The sequence below is a fragment of the Cariama cristata genome, unplaced genomic scaffold, assembly GCF_000690535.1.
Source record: "Cariama cristata isolate BGI_N322 unplaced genomic scaffold, ASM69053v1 scaffold2782, whole genome shotgun sequence".
In the NCBI taxonomy this organism is placed as follows: Eukaryota; Metazoa; Chordata; class Aves; order Cariamiformes; family Cariamidae; genus Cariama; species Cariama cristata.
The window spans coordinates 13,139-28,087 of record NW_009604223.1 but is presented as its reverse complement, the minus strand read 5'-3'; the positions used below and the strand labels follow the sequence as shown (position 1 = coordinate 28,087).

General features: G+C 42.4%; 1 protein-coding gene across 1 annotated transcript in view; it reads left to right on the top strand.

Annotated features, from left to right (window-relative positions):
* The window catches only part of USO1 (USO1 vesicle transport factor), a gene marked incomplete at its 5' end in the record, with an annotated part of 36,072 nt that extends 21,989 nt beyond the window's left edge, over positions 1–14,083 (top strand). Inside the window, 11 exons of the mRNA XM_009695487.1 lie at positions 3,705–3,815; positions 4,498–4,616; positions 5,000–5,181; positions 6,143–6,264; positions 7,303–7,441; positions 8,703–8,863; positions 9,460–9,549; positions 10,333–10,419; positions 12,030–12,128; positions 12,604–12,819; positions 14,006–14,083. Of these exons, the coding sequence (XP_009693789.1) occupies positions 3,705–3,815; positions 4,498–4,616; positions 5,000–5,181; positions 6,143–6,264; positions 7,303–7,441; positions 8,703–8,863; positions 9,460–9,549; positions 10,333–10,419; positions 12,030–12,128; positions 12,604–12,819; positions 14,006–14,083 (1,404 nt within the window). The remainder of the gene's footprint in view (positions 1–3,704; positions 3,816–4,497; positions 4,617–4,999; positions 5,182–6,142; positions 6,265–7,302; positions 7,442–8,702; positions 8,864–9,459; positions 9,550–10,332; positions 10,420–12,029; positions 12,129–12,603; positions 12,820–14,005) is intronic.
* Between the last annotated feature and the right edge of the window lie 866 nt (positions 14,084–14,949).

The following is a 14,949-nucleotide window of genomic DNA, read 5'->3' as shown; positions in this document are numbered from 1 at the left end:
TGTGACTGATGTCTTTGCGCCGATAATGGGCATCATAGCTATTTTGTTAGTAATTATTGTCTGAACTTTTAACTTCCTTGGACTGATTCTGGTTGCTCCAAGTAACTTTTGTCTGTCCCAGAAGGGTGAAAGCAGTGTTGCATGGGTGGTTACTGGGGGATTAAATGCAGCCTGTCAGCAATTAAACTGGTTAAGTGTAGCAAAGTCTGGCATTTGTGGAAATAGGACCTTGGTGGAGTTGGTCAAGCCGAGTGGCCTGTTCTTAAGTTTGCTAGAGCCTTTAAGGGTGAGCATAGGGAGGGGCATAGCTCTCCCTCTAGAGCGGAAGGACTGGGGAAAAGGTATTCCTGGCAGTTTTGAAGCAGTTTGAGATGTGAGGAGCAATTAGTGGGGGGGAAAAAGGGCAGTTTCCCTGTCTGTTGCATAATGGCACCTGCAGGGGGGCACGCTGCAAGTGTGGAGGGTGGACACTCCATCCACCCAGTGGATGGAAGGACACTCCATGCTTCAGTGCTGCTGCATTAGGGTCGTGTTTCCCCAATGGGGTTTCTGGAGCAGGTTGAGTAACACAGTTGGCAGTGTCATGAGGCTGTTACTGCATCGAATTTGGAAGTAATTTGGGGAATTGGTGCTTTTAAAGTACTCTCATGCTAAAGCAGTGTACAAGCTATGTGATTTCCAGGGTCCCTTTCAACCTAAGTGACCCTGCAGTTCTGTGAGATGGCAATGGGGAAGCAAATCGCCTGTCCAGAGGCTTCAGTATAGCCAGAAGGGCCTGTGTGGTCAGCAGGTCCTTTAGCTAAGCTGCTTGACAAGACAGTGCTATTGTAGTTTGCTACAGCAATGTGGTGTGGCAGATGATTTTCTGTATGAGCTTGTAAGACCGAGGATACGTCACCTTGTGTCTTAATTCATGCTTCACCTGAAGACTGGAGTGTGAACACAGTTCTTAACCTTACCTGGCGGGTAATAAAGTGGTGAGACAGCTCTTCGGGCATCCTGTCTTGCCTTTGTGGGAAACCTGCTACATGCTAGTGAATATCTCTTAAACATGTCTTGTCGTTAGACTGTCTTGGAAATAAATGTCACCTCATGAGCAGAGATCTGAAAGTGTTGTGTTGCATGCAAGTCATTAACTAATTCCCAAGAGCAAGGTGGGTAGGGGAAATGCACAAGGGTGATGGGGAAAGCTAAATGAGCCAGTCCAGAGAAAAGGAGAGCAAGAGGAGAATAGAGTTTGGTGGGGACTAGGCAACTCGCAGTGAGGTCTAGGTCAGCGGAAGCCAGTTGTGGCATTCAGCCAGAAGGGTAGCAGCACGGAAGATAATCTGTGTGTTAATACAACAGCAGGACAGGGTTACAACAAAGCTGCAGACAAACCTATAGCAAAGACTAAACAATAATTGCTAGTAGGGCAGCTGGTACTCACCGTGAAACACAGCAGGCAGGTGCTGTGCAGTTGGTGGTAATGGCTGTGTTCTCTGCTGTTCTGACATTGTTCACTGGGGTCTCTGGAAGTAACGACAATGATAATGATGAAAAAGGGCCAGACGCTCTCTTTCCTGTGTGTGCAGCATTAGGGATGGCTGCCACAGTCTCGGTATCTGTAATCTGTGTTCTCCTCCTTTAAGGAGATCACTTCATTTTAGTGATGGTGATACACTGCAGCAAATCACTGTACCTCAGAAGGAAGTCCTTGAAGGCGGTCTCTTCAGAGCTTGGTATTTTCTTCCAGAGTTGCTAGACTCAATTCCTGTCTGTCTTGTGGTCCGCAGTGGCAGTTGGGTACCTGGGAGCCTGCTACAGAAGAGCTTCTTGCCAGACTGCTGCTCACTGGCTGTTTTGGTCGGCAAACTGGCTTATTCAAAGACCTTGGGAGACTTTTTTTTTTTTTAATGCTTAGCTAAAGTTAACAACAACAATGCCTTCAGCTCTAAAACACAGGGGTTATCAGAGGCGAGGATGGAAGTGGAAGTTCAATGTCTCAAGTGCAAATAGCTCTCAAGCACAGACTGTTTCTTTGTTGTTGATGAACACTTCTCTCTTTTGCCATGGTCTTGATCCCTGTGACCACTCATTCCAGTGAATTTTCTTGCCCCCTTTTGATGATATTCCAGCGGTTCTATATGCCTCATCTTGCCTTTGCAACTTGACTTTAGCTTCCAGGTACTTCACCCAATTTATTAGGTGCTTGTGTGACATTTAGTTTTCCATGCAGGCAACGTTTTTCTTGGTTGCCTTCTGAATGTTGACTATTGGAAGAGATGTATGCCAGTCTTAATGCTGCTGTGCCCACAGTATCTGCAGCAAAGACAAGGGGGACAGAAATGAGAAGACAGTCAATTTGTAAATGAAAACTAATTTTCCCAGTTTAACAAAACCAAATCCTGCAGTTATCATTCCTCTTGCTGGCTTAATGTATATATTGTCTGAACTAAAAGCCACTCCAGTATTATCTTCCTTTCCTTAGAAAATAATATTAGGAACACATGGCAATTTTTAGCCAGCAGGGGAAGTGGCCTGGTTTGGCTAAAACAGGGCTATTTCCTCCTTTCAGGAATTTTTCTTTCAGTTAAGTTTCTTCTAAGTAACTGCACTTTCTGAAAGTGCAGTTACGTGTTTTTCAGACAGTATCTGCTTTCAGACTTGATAACACTTGATGTTTATAGTTGTTACCAAAGTAACAGTGGGATCGGTATGCAGAAAGGCCCATGTTTATACTTATTCCTGTGGGAACCAAGGTCACTGTTGGCTCTCTTGTGTTCCACAAGTAAAAAGTCGTAAAAGGGTCGCACCTGCGGAAGAGTGCAGACAGGGCAGGTGACCAAAAACTGACCAACGAGGTATTCCATCCCATCCACATCATCCTCGGTATAAAGCTAAGGGATCACGAGGGTCTCGCTCTCTTCTTTCATGGCCGGCATCCCTGTGGGACCCTGCTCGCTCTCCTGCCTCCGACTCCGATCCGTGGTTCCTGAATCAGGTTCCTGTTGGCTGCGGGGTCCGATCCGGGATGTCGGGGTGTCTGCCCTGCCGCGGCAGCGGTGTGAGCACCGGTGGGCTGCGGCCTGCAATCCCTGACCGGCATCAGGACACGCAGTATCAGCTTTGTATATTTTTCCTCTTATTTCCATTATTAGTAGCATTAGCATTAATACCTTATACTATTTTTTCCATCACTGTTGTATTATTGAAGTAGTTTTAATTTCCAACCGGTAAGTGTGTGTCCCTCCCGTCCGCCCTTCCCCTTGCGGGGGGCATTAACGGAGACCTCTGTCGCCCGCCCGGCCTGGCGTAGTGATGCATCTCTCTGTACAGGGAATCCTCACCTGACTTAATGTATACCTTGTTCCTTCTTTTCAGGGGTTGTGTGTATGTTCCTTCGTGTTACCCTAGTATTAATTACAAATGCAGAACTAATTTGTTATGATTTTATATTGGTGCTAATTTGCATTGAGTCATATTTCACATCTGTGTTGCTTGTTGTTTTGCTCTGAAAACAGTTAAACGTGAATGGTTTAATACTTGTTTCATCAAAGCACTAAAGCTGTGTTCAGTATAACTAACGAATGGATATTTTGAAAGACATGACTTGTAATTCTTAAAATGATGAAAGTGGGTGAGTTCTGAATCAGTACATCTTTTTTTGGTATTTTAGTCTTCCACTGTGGAAAGATAACGATGGGGGGGTTTATTCTTTTCAGGGCAGCAAAGTACAGACCAGGGTTGGACTACTGATGTTGCTTTGCACTTGGCTAAGCAACTGCTCGATTGCTGTCACTCACTTCCTTCACAATCCAGCCAATATACCTTTTGTATCCTTGACCTGCTTGCAGAGTAGAACAGCTTGCCTGGAAATTACCTGGAAACTACCTATATTATTCACGTTCAAGTTAAATGTTTATCTAGATCAGTTTGCAGAGTTACTGCCTGACATAAAAGAAAATGCACCGGGCAAGAGATAAACCCAGCCTTTTGTTGACAGTGCTCTGTGTATGCTGACCTGTCTATAAGATGTGCATGTAAATTCAAGTACAGCGGAAAGCTACATCATTCTGCCAGTGTATTTTTTTAATTGCAACAAGCCCATTGACATTTTTAGTGTGACTAACGCTTATCCCCAAGAGGTAGGAAGAATGCTTCCTACTTCTGTTGAAGCTTATTTCTAAGATTGCTTTTCAGGCAAAAAATCTGACTAAAGTATGTAAGGCTAAACTGTCACCTTATCTAAATTGAAAGTCTGTTTTGGAAGAACTAAATCTATTTGTTTAAGCAGATGATTACTGAGAAAAGAAATGTCAGGGAAACCCCTGATTACTCAAGTCCTTCAAAACAAGAGCTAACTTTGCAAGGGTTTCATCAGCTATTTTGCCTACTTCCTAATCGAGCTTGGTTTTACATGAGAAAATAATTTTAACTGGGTATTTATACAGGGAGAAGTATGTTACATGTATTGTGCTTATGAAGTATCTCAAATATCCTTAACAAGAGCTCTAGCTCACAGGGCAGATAGCTGAAAACCTTGGAGAAGAGGAGCAGCTCGTCCAAGGCCTGTGTGCACTTCTGCTTGGCATTTCCATCTACTACAACGACAATTCCCTTGAAAATTATAGGAAGTAAGTATGACATAGAAATAAGTGAAAGCTGCTGTGAATGGCAGATCATGGTTTAAAGGCTTTTAACTGAGGTGGTGTAGTGGAAAATATTTGTTTGAATATCTTCTATGCATGTTCCTTACAGGATGCGAATCAACTGACCCACCTCTAGCTGGGCAAAGCAGATAACTGTTTTGTATAGGTGGTCCTAACCTGTGTATTCCTGGACTAAGAACACACGTCAGTGGCAACTGAAAAATTGCGTCTTGAATGCGAAGCTTCTGGTGCGGTTCAGACTTGAGACAGATAATCAGAGTTGTAACTGCAAAAACCACCTTGAGGGAAGGATGGGTTCATTTCTTTTTCAAGTGTTGCCCTGTGATTGATTTGTCTCTTCCTTTTAGAGAGAAGCTGAAACAGCTGATTGAGAAGAGGATTGGCAGGGAGAACTTCATTGAGAAGCTTGGCTTTATTAGCAAACATGAACTTTACTCCAGAGCTGCTCAAAAACCACAGCCTAGTTTTTCTAGCCCAGACCACATGATGTTTGATCATGAATTTACCAAGCTTGTAAAGGAATTGGAAGGTGAGATGTTACGCTCATTTCTGTAGTTTTTGTGATGAACTGATGACTGAACTATCAAATGTGCTGAATGTAACTCTCTTAAAAGTAGTGTGATGATACTAAAATGGAGTATTTTGAAAAACACGTTACAGTAATAGCTGTAAGTAATCATATACCAAGCACGCAGTTTAAGTATTTAGTAAAAATACTTCCAGTACAAGCCCATAATCGGGGCTTGTACTAACTGGATAACTTTTATATTAGGTAAAACGATTCTTAATATATGCTTAATACCACACTGTGACCAAGAGGTGTATTTACCTGCGTTCACATAGAGACTAAAGTATTGAGCACATAGCAGTGGTCATAGATGCTTGATTTGTGGAGGTCCACAATCTAGATATTTGCTGTAACAGATTCATTAAGAAAAATTATGAATGCTGAATTTTCTGGCTTGTTAGAAAATGATAGGGACTTTCTTTAGTGTTTTCTGCCCTTCACAAAAGAGACAAGTTGTCATCATCCTTAACATCTAACTAATGTCCTGTTTATTAACATTGCCCCACCTAAATGAGTCTAGAGAAGGAAAAAAAACCTTGCAGCATGAACAGTAAAGATGGTTTTGCCCAATCACCTTTCATCTGCATGTTGCCCTTGTAGTCCTAAGCCACTTATTTGCACGACCACTTGGGCAGTGGTTGTAGTGGTGCCATAATGCAAGTAAAACACACCTTGTCTGATAGGAAGGACTCGAAACACCCGTTTGCTTTTCTGATACTGCGTGAAGCAGGAAGAGTGCAAACCTTGCTATAAAAAATTGCTGTTTCCTATTCTCTTAGTGTGACAATTGCTTTTTTTTTTAAGTGCAGGTTGAGTTTCTCCTGCCATGAACTCAGTTAAACTGGGTGAGGCAGTGAGACTGTTTTGAGGGCAAAAAAGATATGTGAATTGGGCTTTAGTTGATGGAAACTATTTTTGACAGGTGTCATAAGTAAAGCTATTTACAAGTCCAGTGAGGAAGATAAAAAGGAGGAGGAGGTCAAGAAGACACTGGAACAGCATGACAACATTGTGACTCACTACAAAAAAGTCATTAGAGAGCAGGTAAGAGGGAGTTATGCTGTACATGTGCCTCCAGAAGTTGTTTGTTCTGGCTTTCGGAGGCACCACAGTACAGTTTGATACCCAGTGTTCCAAAACAGCTAACAAGGAATTTAGCAATGCAGAAATGCTTCTGAAAACACTTAAGCCAAGTTCTGGTTCAACTGAAATGTCAGTGTTTAGAATACTGGTTAAGTTTAATTCTTTTCCTGGGGTACATCTGTTCTTTCCTGTGCTTGGATGTTTCTTTTCAAATGAGTAACTGGAGAACTTGCAGCCCTTTGCAAAGAGATATAATTCTTACTTTTGTGCTCTCGTCTTTGAAAAGATGACAGATGAAATGTGGCTGAATGAAGAAATGAAGCTTGTCAGTGAAGTTTGGGTATAACTGCTGAGGTTGGACTCTCAACTTTTTTTTTTTTTTTTCCCCCGAGTGGTTCACTGCCTTTGTTGCCACAACTCAGATTGAGTAGAGGAGCAAAGCTAATGAACTTAAATAGCTAATGGGGAACTGAAGCAGGTGTTTTTAGTTCAGGGATCTGGAATGGACACAGAGTATAGTGGTACATGTGGAATTAAGAGGTACATCTGAACTGCCAGTGAGGCTTTATTGAACGTGTGAATGACTGCAATTACCAAGACTTCTTTAAAGACCTTGAAGCGGACCAAATGCGTGCAGGCTTCAGTGTGATGGAGAAAAATTACAATCATCAGATTTCATGTATTTCCTTTTTCTTTCTCCTGGTGTCCTTGTTGTGGGGATGCTGGAGGTCTCCTCCAAAAGATTCGGAAGGCACTGATCTGGTGTGACAGGCTGCTTCTGTCTTTCCCAGGCTTTTTTCCTAGGTAGAGCTAGCTAGGTTTGCATGAGTCTTTTCTGCTTATCTGTCACAGGTAGCACTGACAGTGTCATTAACCAGTAGTGTGTAATGGTGGAGTTAAGGTTTTTCTGTCTTTATTTGCCTTCCTGACAGTATTGTATTCAAAAATGTTATTACCCTAAGTGTGTGTTTGTGTGTTTTTTTTTTTTCCCTTTCACAGGACCAGGAGCTTGAAGAATTAAAACAACGAATTAACACTTTAACATCTCAAAATGAACAGCTCCAAGCAACAGTTACACAGCAAGTGTCACAGATCCAACAGCATAAGGACCAGTATAATCTCCTTAAAGTACAGCTAGGTAGGCTTCAGAAAGAGTAATAAAAAATAATCTTGTTAGTGCAAAGATCTTTTCTGCTTTATGGCAAGCTACAGAACAGCTGCAGCAGACAACCCTCTATTGCTTCAGGCATGCTGTTGTACATTCTGCAGCCTATGAAAACTTCCCATCAAGATAAAACACACTTTTTTCAAGCTAATGTTGAGCATTGCAAACAATTTTTTTTAAGCATCAGATTTGCTTCATCTAAAAAGACTAGGTTTTGCTTCAAGTGCCTTTAAACTTAGAGTAAAGCACAGTAAGAACTGAGAGGACAGCTTGAAAATGTGAATGAGGTACAATTTGTTCTTGCTTTGTTGTAAGTCTTGGGTCTCTTGATATAATAGTACCATTTTCTGCAAGATCCATTTGAGCGCTTGAGCTAGGACCTATCTGCCACATAGGCCTGCTCATGGGTAAGACAAGCACCTGAAGAAGATGCTGTAGACCAGACAGTTCACTTAGATGGACACATGGAAATACCGGGATTAGCGATAGCTTCTGACCCGATCCCGGTATCACTTTGGTTGCCCACGATGAAAAGCAAAGCCTTTCCTTGCCACCCTTGCAGGTGTGCCTGGTGAGAGTGGTAAGAGCCGAGGCTTGCTGCAGGAACTGTTGGCTACCAGGGAGCTGCTCGTAGAGGCTTCCTACACCTTTGTTTCTTAAGTTAGTCCAAAACAGTTGTTGCCTGTTCAGACTTAGAAGACGAACAGATGGGCCACGGTGTGTGCTGAGGTTTGGGTCTATGAATGAAAGCATGAATTAGGGAAGAACAGTAGTATGGCAGATGTGCAAGATGAGGCCTATTACTGTCACTAGAGAGATAGCTAACTGAATCCTTAACTCAGGACAGTATGTTCAAGTTACTCCAAGGTCAAGATGCCTGATAAGCTGGATGTGACATGATTTCAAAAAGTAATTCTGCCTTCAGGATTATTTATGATTAAAAATACATAAGGAAACAGTTGTCCTTCCTCTATAGAATTATTAGTCTGTGAACTTATTTTGTATGAATGGAATGACTGAAGCAGCACCTGAAGGAATGGCAAATTAGAGCTCTTTATTCAGCTTTTGAGAGAGAATTCTTAAATACTCTGCTTTGGTTCTTGAGTTAGAATGGCTTGTATTGCCCTGTGGGGTGGGAGGAGGATAGGCAATAAATACTTTAGCTGCTGTGTTTGAGTCTAACTTCAAAATGATGGTGGTGTGTTTGACCTTTGTTATAAACTCTCTCCTTTAGGGAAGGACACCCAGCATCATAATTCCCACGATACGTTTCAGATGAATGGCATTCAGACAGAAGAAGTGAGCAAATTGAAAGAGGAGTTGGAGGAATGGAAAAACAAGCATGAACTGCTGCAAGGGCAGTTAAGGGAAAAGGATTCTGTGATTGAAAAATTGGTAAGCACTAACTGTCTCAGCAGAACTCGATGCAGTTTCCAATTCCTGTTTTCACATGTAATTTGCCTTAAGCTGTGTAAGACCTTATTCTGATGGCAGTCAAGCAATCATTACTGATTGTGTGCTGATAGCAGGAGCTGTGGTGGGAGATGGCTTCAGCAGAGCCTCTTCTGCTTCACACTGTTCCCAAGACTGATTTGTGCAACTGACTTCTTGTACGGTACAATCAGTGGTTTTTAGCATGTTTTGGATGAGGAAGAATGGTAGGTGTCTCCTAGAAGCTTAATGGAGCTAATGCCCAAGACATATTTATGGTGGTCTGCTTGTCAAAATGCAGGATGATGCATGCTGCTTTTATTTTGTGTATGTCTTCTGCATTCGAATTGGTGAAAGGTGCTTTTGCATACACCTTAGAGGAGGCTATCCAGCTGCTCCTGTGTAATTGGAGAGCTTTATGATGTGAATTCCTTAGCCTGTTTGCACCTTCTCTGCTGGGATCTTTGACTATGCAAGCACACAGTTTGCTTTATGTTCCGGCAACATGACTATATTTAGTCTGTCTCATTCTGTGGCTGATTTTCCTGTTGCTGTTACAGAAGTCTTCACAGTTGGAAATGGGAACAACAGAGCAGTCTTCACAGACGAGCAAATCTGGTGGCTTGGAGCACAACAATGAACTACAGAAGGTGAATTTGTGGTATTTCAGCAAAGCTGTGGTGAACAGTGATAGCTCGGGATGGGAAGGGAGCTTTGTCAAACTTCAGGGAGGAGCACCGATTCCTGAGTGTGTTGATGTTTTTAATGGTGTACCTTTATGTGATGATGGTACTAATCTTGGAGCATCAAGATTACGGATCCAAAAGTGAACTAGTTTTTGCTAAGCGGGTTTGAGTTAGCAGAAGACACTTCGACTGACTCTTCAGACTTGCAAAATCTGTTTATCCATTGCAAAATGTATCTTTAAATGTTGATATGAAAGCTTCCAGGTATTAGATGTACAGCACGGAGTAAGTGTTTAAATATCTGCAGATTCAGTAACTTAAGGTAGCTGTTGCTCAAAAAATACCTATCAGAGTTTCTCCAATTAGAGAACTAATAATGCCTGGATTACTAAGTCATAATGGGTTTCTGCACCAAGAATGGTAACGTACAGAGGATGCTGATGGGAGTGCTGGTGGTGTGAAACGCCTTTATAAACATGACTGGGGCTCAGGCAGGTGCCTCGATTTGGGCATTCCACAGAATAGAGTTCGCAAGAGAAGGGTGGAAAATGGTGCATGTTGCTGACTAGTTTTGTCTTCTACAGGAACAGCTGCTGTGCTCTCATTGAGAGATACATACAGCTTTCCTCTCCTGTATGCTAGTATGAAGCAGTTAGTGTGGTAGCATTTAACTTAAGAAAAATTTAATGTAACTACTTGCTTTATCAAATTAACCTAAAAGTATGTTTTTGTCTTTGTTTCCCAAAGGAATTAGAAATGCTCAGGAGTCAGATACAACTACAGTCTGCAGAAATCTCTAAGCTTCAGGTTGAGAATCAAAAGCTACAAGTAATGGTACCAGTGAAAATGTTCCTTATTTTGTCTTTGGGGACTAAATCTTGAAGATTTTGCTTTTCTGCTTCTGCTGTCTATAGCTATTGTCCTAAACCAAGCTTGTTTTAAGAATACACATCAGCAAGTGATTCCAACAGTGTTTCTAAATCAAGTAACGTGTTACCTAGACAAATCCTTCATGAGGAAAGAGGGGACTTCCAGTCAAGTTAGTGCTCCATGAGGCCATTGGTCCTTGGTATTTTTAAACAAAGGAATACCAACTATTCGGTGTTTTAATCTTATAACCTAATCAAAGGAAATAGTCTCTTGAGACACAAATGCATGAGATCATGTACGTTAGAGGGATCATATTCTTACCAGCAGTTGAGGGCGTTAATTTGAAAGCTGACGTACAGTTGAATGGCAAACAGTAGGTGCTCTGTCTGTGCAGACTCCGCATGCTGCAGAGGTTTTTTTTTAGCTGTATATTGAAAGGATTAGCCAGTAAAGCCTTATAGAATAGCTAAATAAACGTAATTGTTTCCTCAAAACTAGCTAACAGCATTAGTAAGTGAATGCTGAGCTAGAGAACTTAAACAACATGAAAATGTGACAGACATTTCTCGAGCAGAGCTAACAGATAAAGCATGCAGGAGCATGCACCACAGGAGCAATTGAAACGATGACCATGTGTGATGTTTGGTGCTCAAGCAGAATGAGGGTAGCTCCTGTGTGCCCTGCTTGACAACTCTGCTATAATAAAAACAGGGTAGTTGGTCTGTGGTAGCTGGGCTCACTTAAACTTTTGCTTCTGGCTCATTTGTTCTGACTTGTGCACCAAATTCTAATTTCGGTATTGCAAGAAAGAGGACTTGTGTGGGGAAAATACCAAGTGTTTCATTTAAGGTACAGATCATCTGAGAGAGGAAGGCTTTTAACAATTCCACTGTCAAAAGTCTCAGCTGCTCTGATATAAGATGCCATTGCACATGTGTTGGCCACGCGTGCTCACGAGGCAGAGGCTTACTCAGGTGCTCCATGGTGCCACCAGTTGTCAACTGCCATCCTACAGACGACCTACCTTTCCTAGAGCTTTGGCTTAAACGGGGTATAACTGGAGAAGCAATTGTCTTGAATTCATGCCATGTTGCAGTTTTAGCTGAAAGACAGCTGCCACGTTTTGGAAATAATAACGTGGGGTAGGGCTGGCCGAGACTAAACTATTGCTATTTTTAGTAGTCACATACAAAGATTTGGATATTTAGCCTCATTAAAAAAAAATAATCTTTGGCACTTAAGAAGCATCTGAGTGAAGGCTGGTGGCCTGTAATAGACAGGATCTGCCTAGGAAAAAACCTAACAGTCTCTTTAGAGTGCAACTTCTGTGAAATAAGGGTTGTACCTTGTGTTCTCCTTTTTGTGTGCGTGTGTATATGTGCTTACTGAGACCCCAGGAAGCACAGATCTGTTTCCTGATGCCTTGCAGTGCAGGATGTATATAACTACCACGCCTCGGCTACACTGTGAGAAGAAAATATGCTTTTAAATTCTGTAACTGACTGTATAATCTTAGCTTGCTGTCTTTGTACATGAGGCAGTCAGTGCTCTGATACTGAATTTCTTGTCCACAGAATACAACTGCAGATGGTGTGTTAGGAGACAGTGGTGCAACAGCAGCAAACAGCTCTGAATTGCAGGGACGACTTGAGCAAGAAATAAAAGAATTAAAGGTTGGTAGTGGATGAACACCGAACCAAGTCACCTGATACTCAGCCTTCAGTTAGGAGGACTCATACAGTAGGGAAGACTTTGGGTGGAAGTGGTTTGTTTCCTCAGCACCTAAAGTGTTTTGGGCTATGCAGGGGAAGCTGGATGTGTCCTCTCCTTCATTTTTCACTTGGGAAATGTAGGCCTTGTCTGCCTTGAAAGAGTTGATAAGGACAGTCTTGGAAATAGCTTTACTTTGACATGGACAGGCCGGTTTGGCTGGGAGGAAGGCAGCTACTGTTAAGACTTCTACGTGCCTTACTCCAAGTTGGTAGTAAGGGGGATTTGGGTAAGAAGGTGTGTGGGAGCAAGGCCCCAGGGCACTTGGTGGGGTTGGAGCTGTTACAGGTAGTGTATGGAATGTCTTTGTAGGAAACAAGGCTTCAGTTGTTCCTATGCTTATGGTGTAACTTCGTGTGGGATTTTTCTTGTTGCCAGAGTGAAGTCAAGGCTCTTTCTGAGGAAAAAGAATCACTAAAACAGCATCTGGATTCATCCAGTAGTACAGTTGCTATCTTGCAAGATGAGAAAAGTAAACTTCAGCAAGAAGTTGCAGAATCAAAGAAAGAACAGGATGATCTTCTGGTGCTTTTGGCTGACCAGGATCAGAAACTATCTGCACTGAAGATCAAATTGAAGGATCTTGGTGTACCGGTAAGCAAAACAATGGGTCCAGTGAGTTCTTGGGTCCGAGGCAGGCCCGAGCAGCCTGGGTATGGCAACGCTTGATTCACTAAGTCTGGTGAGGTTTCTTTCTCTAAATAGAGGGCTGTTGAATCTACGAGTTGCTTTCTCAGCTTACATTGGCAGCCGTTAATAAAAGATGATGACTGCCTCTTGAAAGAAGTGTTCAGCTTAGGGATGTTGAGAGGTACCTGCCGAACTCCTGTGAGGAAAAGGACTTGTCATGTATATGTCTGGAATGATAGCTGACTGTGTGCCTGGCCTTGCTGCAGCTTATCCTGGCTGCCAACTGGAAAGCAGATGATGGCCATGTTACAATCCTAAGGGATCATTCCACAGATAATACAAGTGATAACTAAAAGCTTTAGTCTGCTGCTTAAGCAGCTCTGCACACTGTCAGGGCAGTTTCTGGGAGCCTTGTCTTCTGGGCCTTTTGTTTCAAGAATCCTTGTGACTCACAGCTGGACATGTGACTGTAAGGTGGACAAAACTAGCTGCTGTGCTGCAGTTGTGGTTGAACACCAGGCTGGAGCCTGGGTTTCCTATTGGGAGACAATAATTCTGTCGTTTATGCAGTCCTTCTTAAAGGAAGGATTACATTTTTGTAGTTAACAGTCATCTGGTTTAGCTTCAGCTGCAGGAATAGGGTTTTAAAGAGTCTGCAGTGGGTGGAGGCATTATTTATATTGAAGAGTGTTTGTAGCAAGTGTAGATCCTGTAAGTGTAGCCAAGGAAACTTTGAGTCTGACTTAAGTAGGGAGAAAGTACCCTGGAAGACATTAGCAGCTTTACTCATGGCATTGCAAAGCACTGGACAGACATGTTTTCCACCTCGACCTATTTGGTGAAGAACGCGGGTTTTAGTTCACCCAACTGTATGGGAAACTGAAGTGCGTATGAAGTTGCTTACTCGAATGTAGAGGGTAGAACTGAGGTGGTGAGCGGTGGCTGTTGTTCCCAGCAGTCAGCCACCCTTAGCAGAGAAGTTAAAAACTGTGTGATGTTACAAGATGACAGCTGCCTTCATTAAGCACTAATTGCTACAGCGTGATAATTTTAGGTTGGCTTTATTTTCACTCCCTCAGCATTTGTCCTGCCTTCAAAAGGTTGGATCAGAGTAAGGGATGTTACTGCTCACAACAGGTCTTAATTTCAGGTTGAAGATGAAGATGATATCGAATCTGGAGATCAAGCAGATGAAGATGAGGATGGGGATGAAGAGGAGCAAGACTGAAATGCTTTTGTGTGTTACCACGAAAACTAGATTGCATTGTTATTGGGGGAAAAAAATCTATTGCTGGTATACAAAGCAAAACATCTGCTTATGAGAAGCAGATGGGAAAATGGCAACTGTGGGACTAGTTATAAGTTGCTGAAGTGTTTGAAAACCCTTCATACTAGGTAAAGCAAACAAAAATCACTGTTTAAGTTCTGCATAAGTATCCCAAATTGTACTTGTTTAGAAGTTGCTTTAGACACTGTTTAAAGCATGGGGATGACAATGTTGCTGCCTCAGTTCGTTGTCATTGACAGAAGTTCTGTGCGTTTGTCTACGGTTTTAACCTTCTGGAACTCTTAACATAATTAAATACAAAAGTATTTGGTTTAACATCTGTCAAATGGAATCATTACCCCTGCCTCCAGCATGGAGTTTCAGTGTAATTTGTGGCTTCCTTTAAAGAGCAGTGGTGAGGTGGAAGGGTCAAGGTGGCTGCGGTGTGCGGTGGCCACTCTGCTGGCCTGTGGGCTGGTTCTCTAGGTGCGGACGGACCTGCACGGCATCGAGTGCCTTGACACCTGATACGGCTGCATTCGGAACCTCCTGGGGGGAAGCACAACGCGAGGCTAATAACATGGAAGAGGTTTCATGGAAACCTGCGCAAGGAAGGTAGTGTTTTTAAGAAGAATCTCTATGGAAAACCAAAGACCAATACTCTCTTTCCAAAGATCTAATGTGCTACTGAGTCAGCACAAAAATAAGTAAAAATCTTGTCGATTACTTGAGTAAGGAAATGATTTATATAACTTATTGGCTCTTGACTAGTGAATAAAAGATAAAATTTTAAAAGAAAAAACTGAATACCGTAAATGCATGAATTT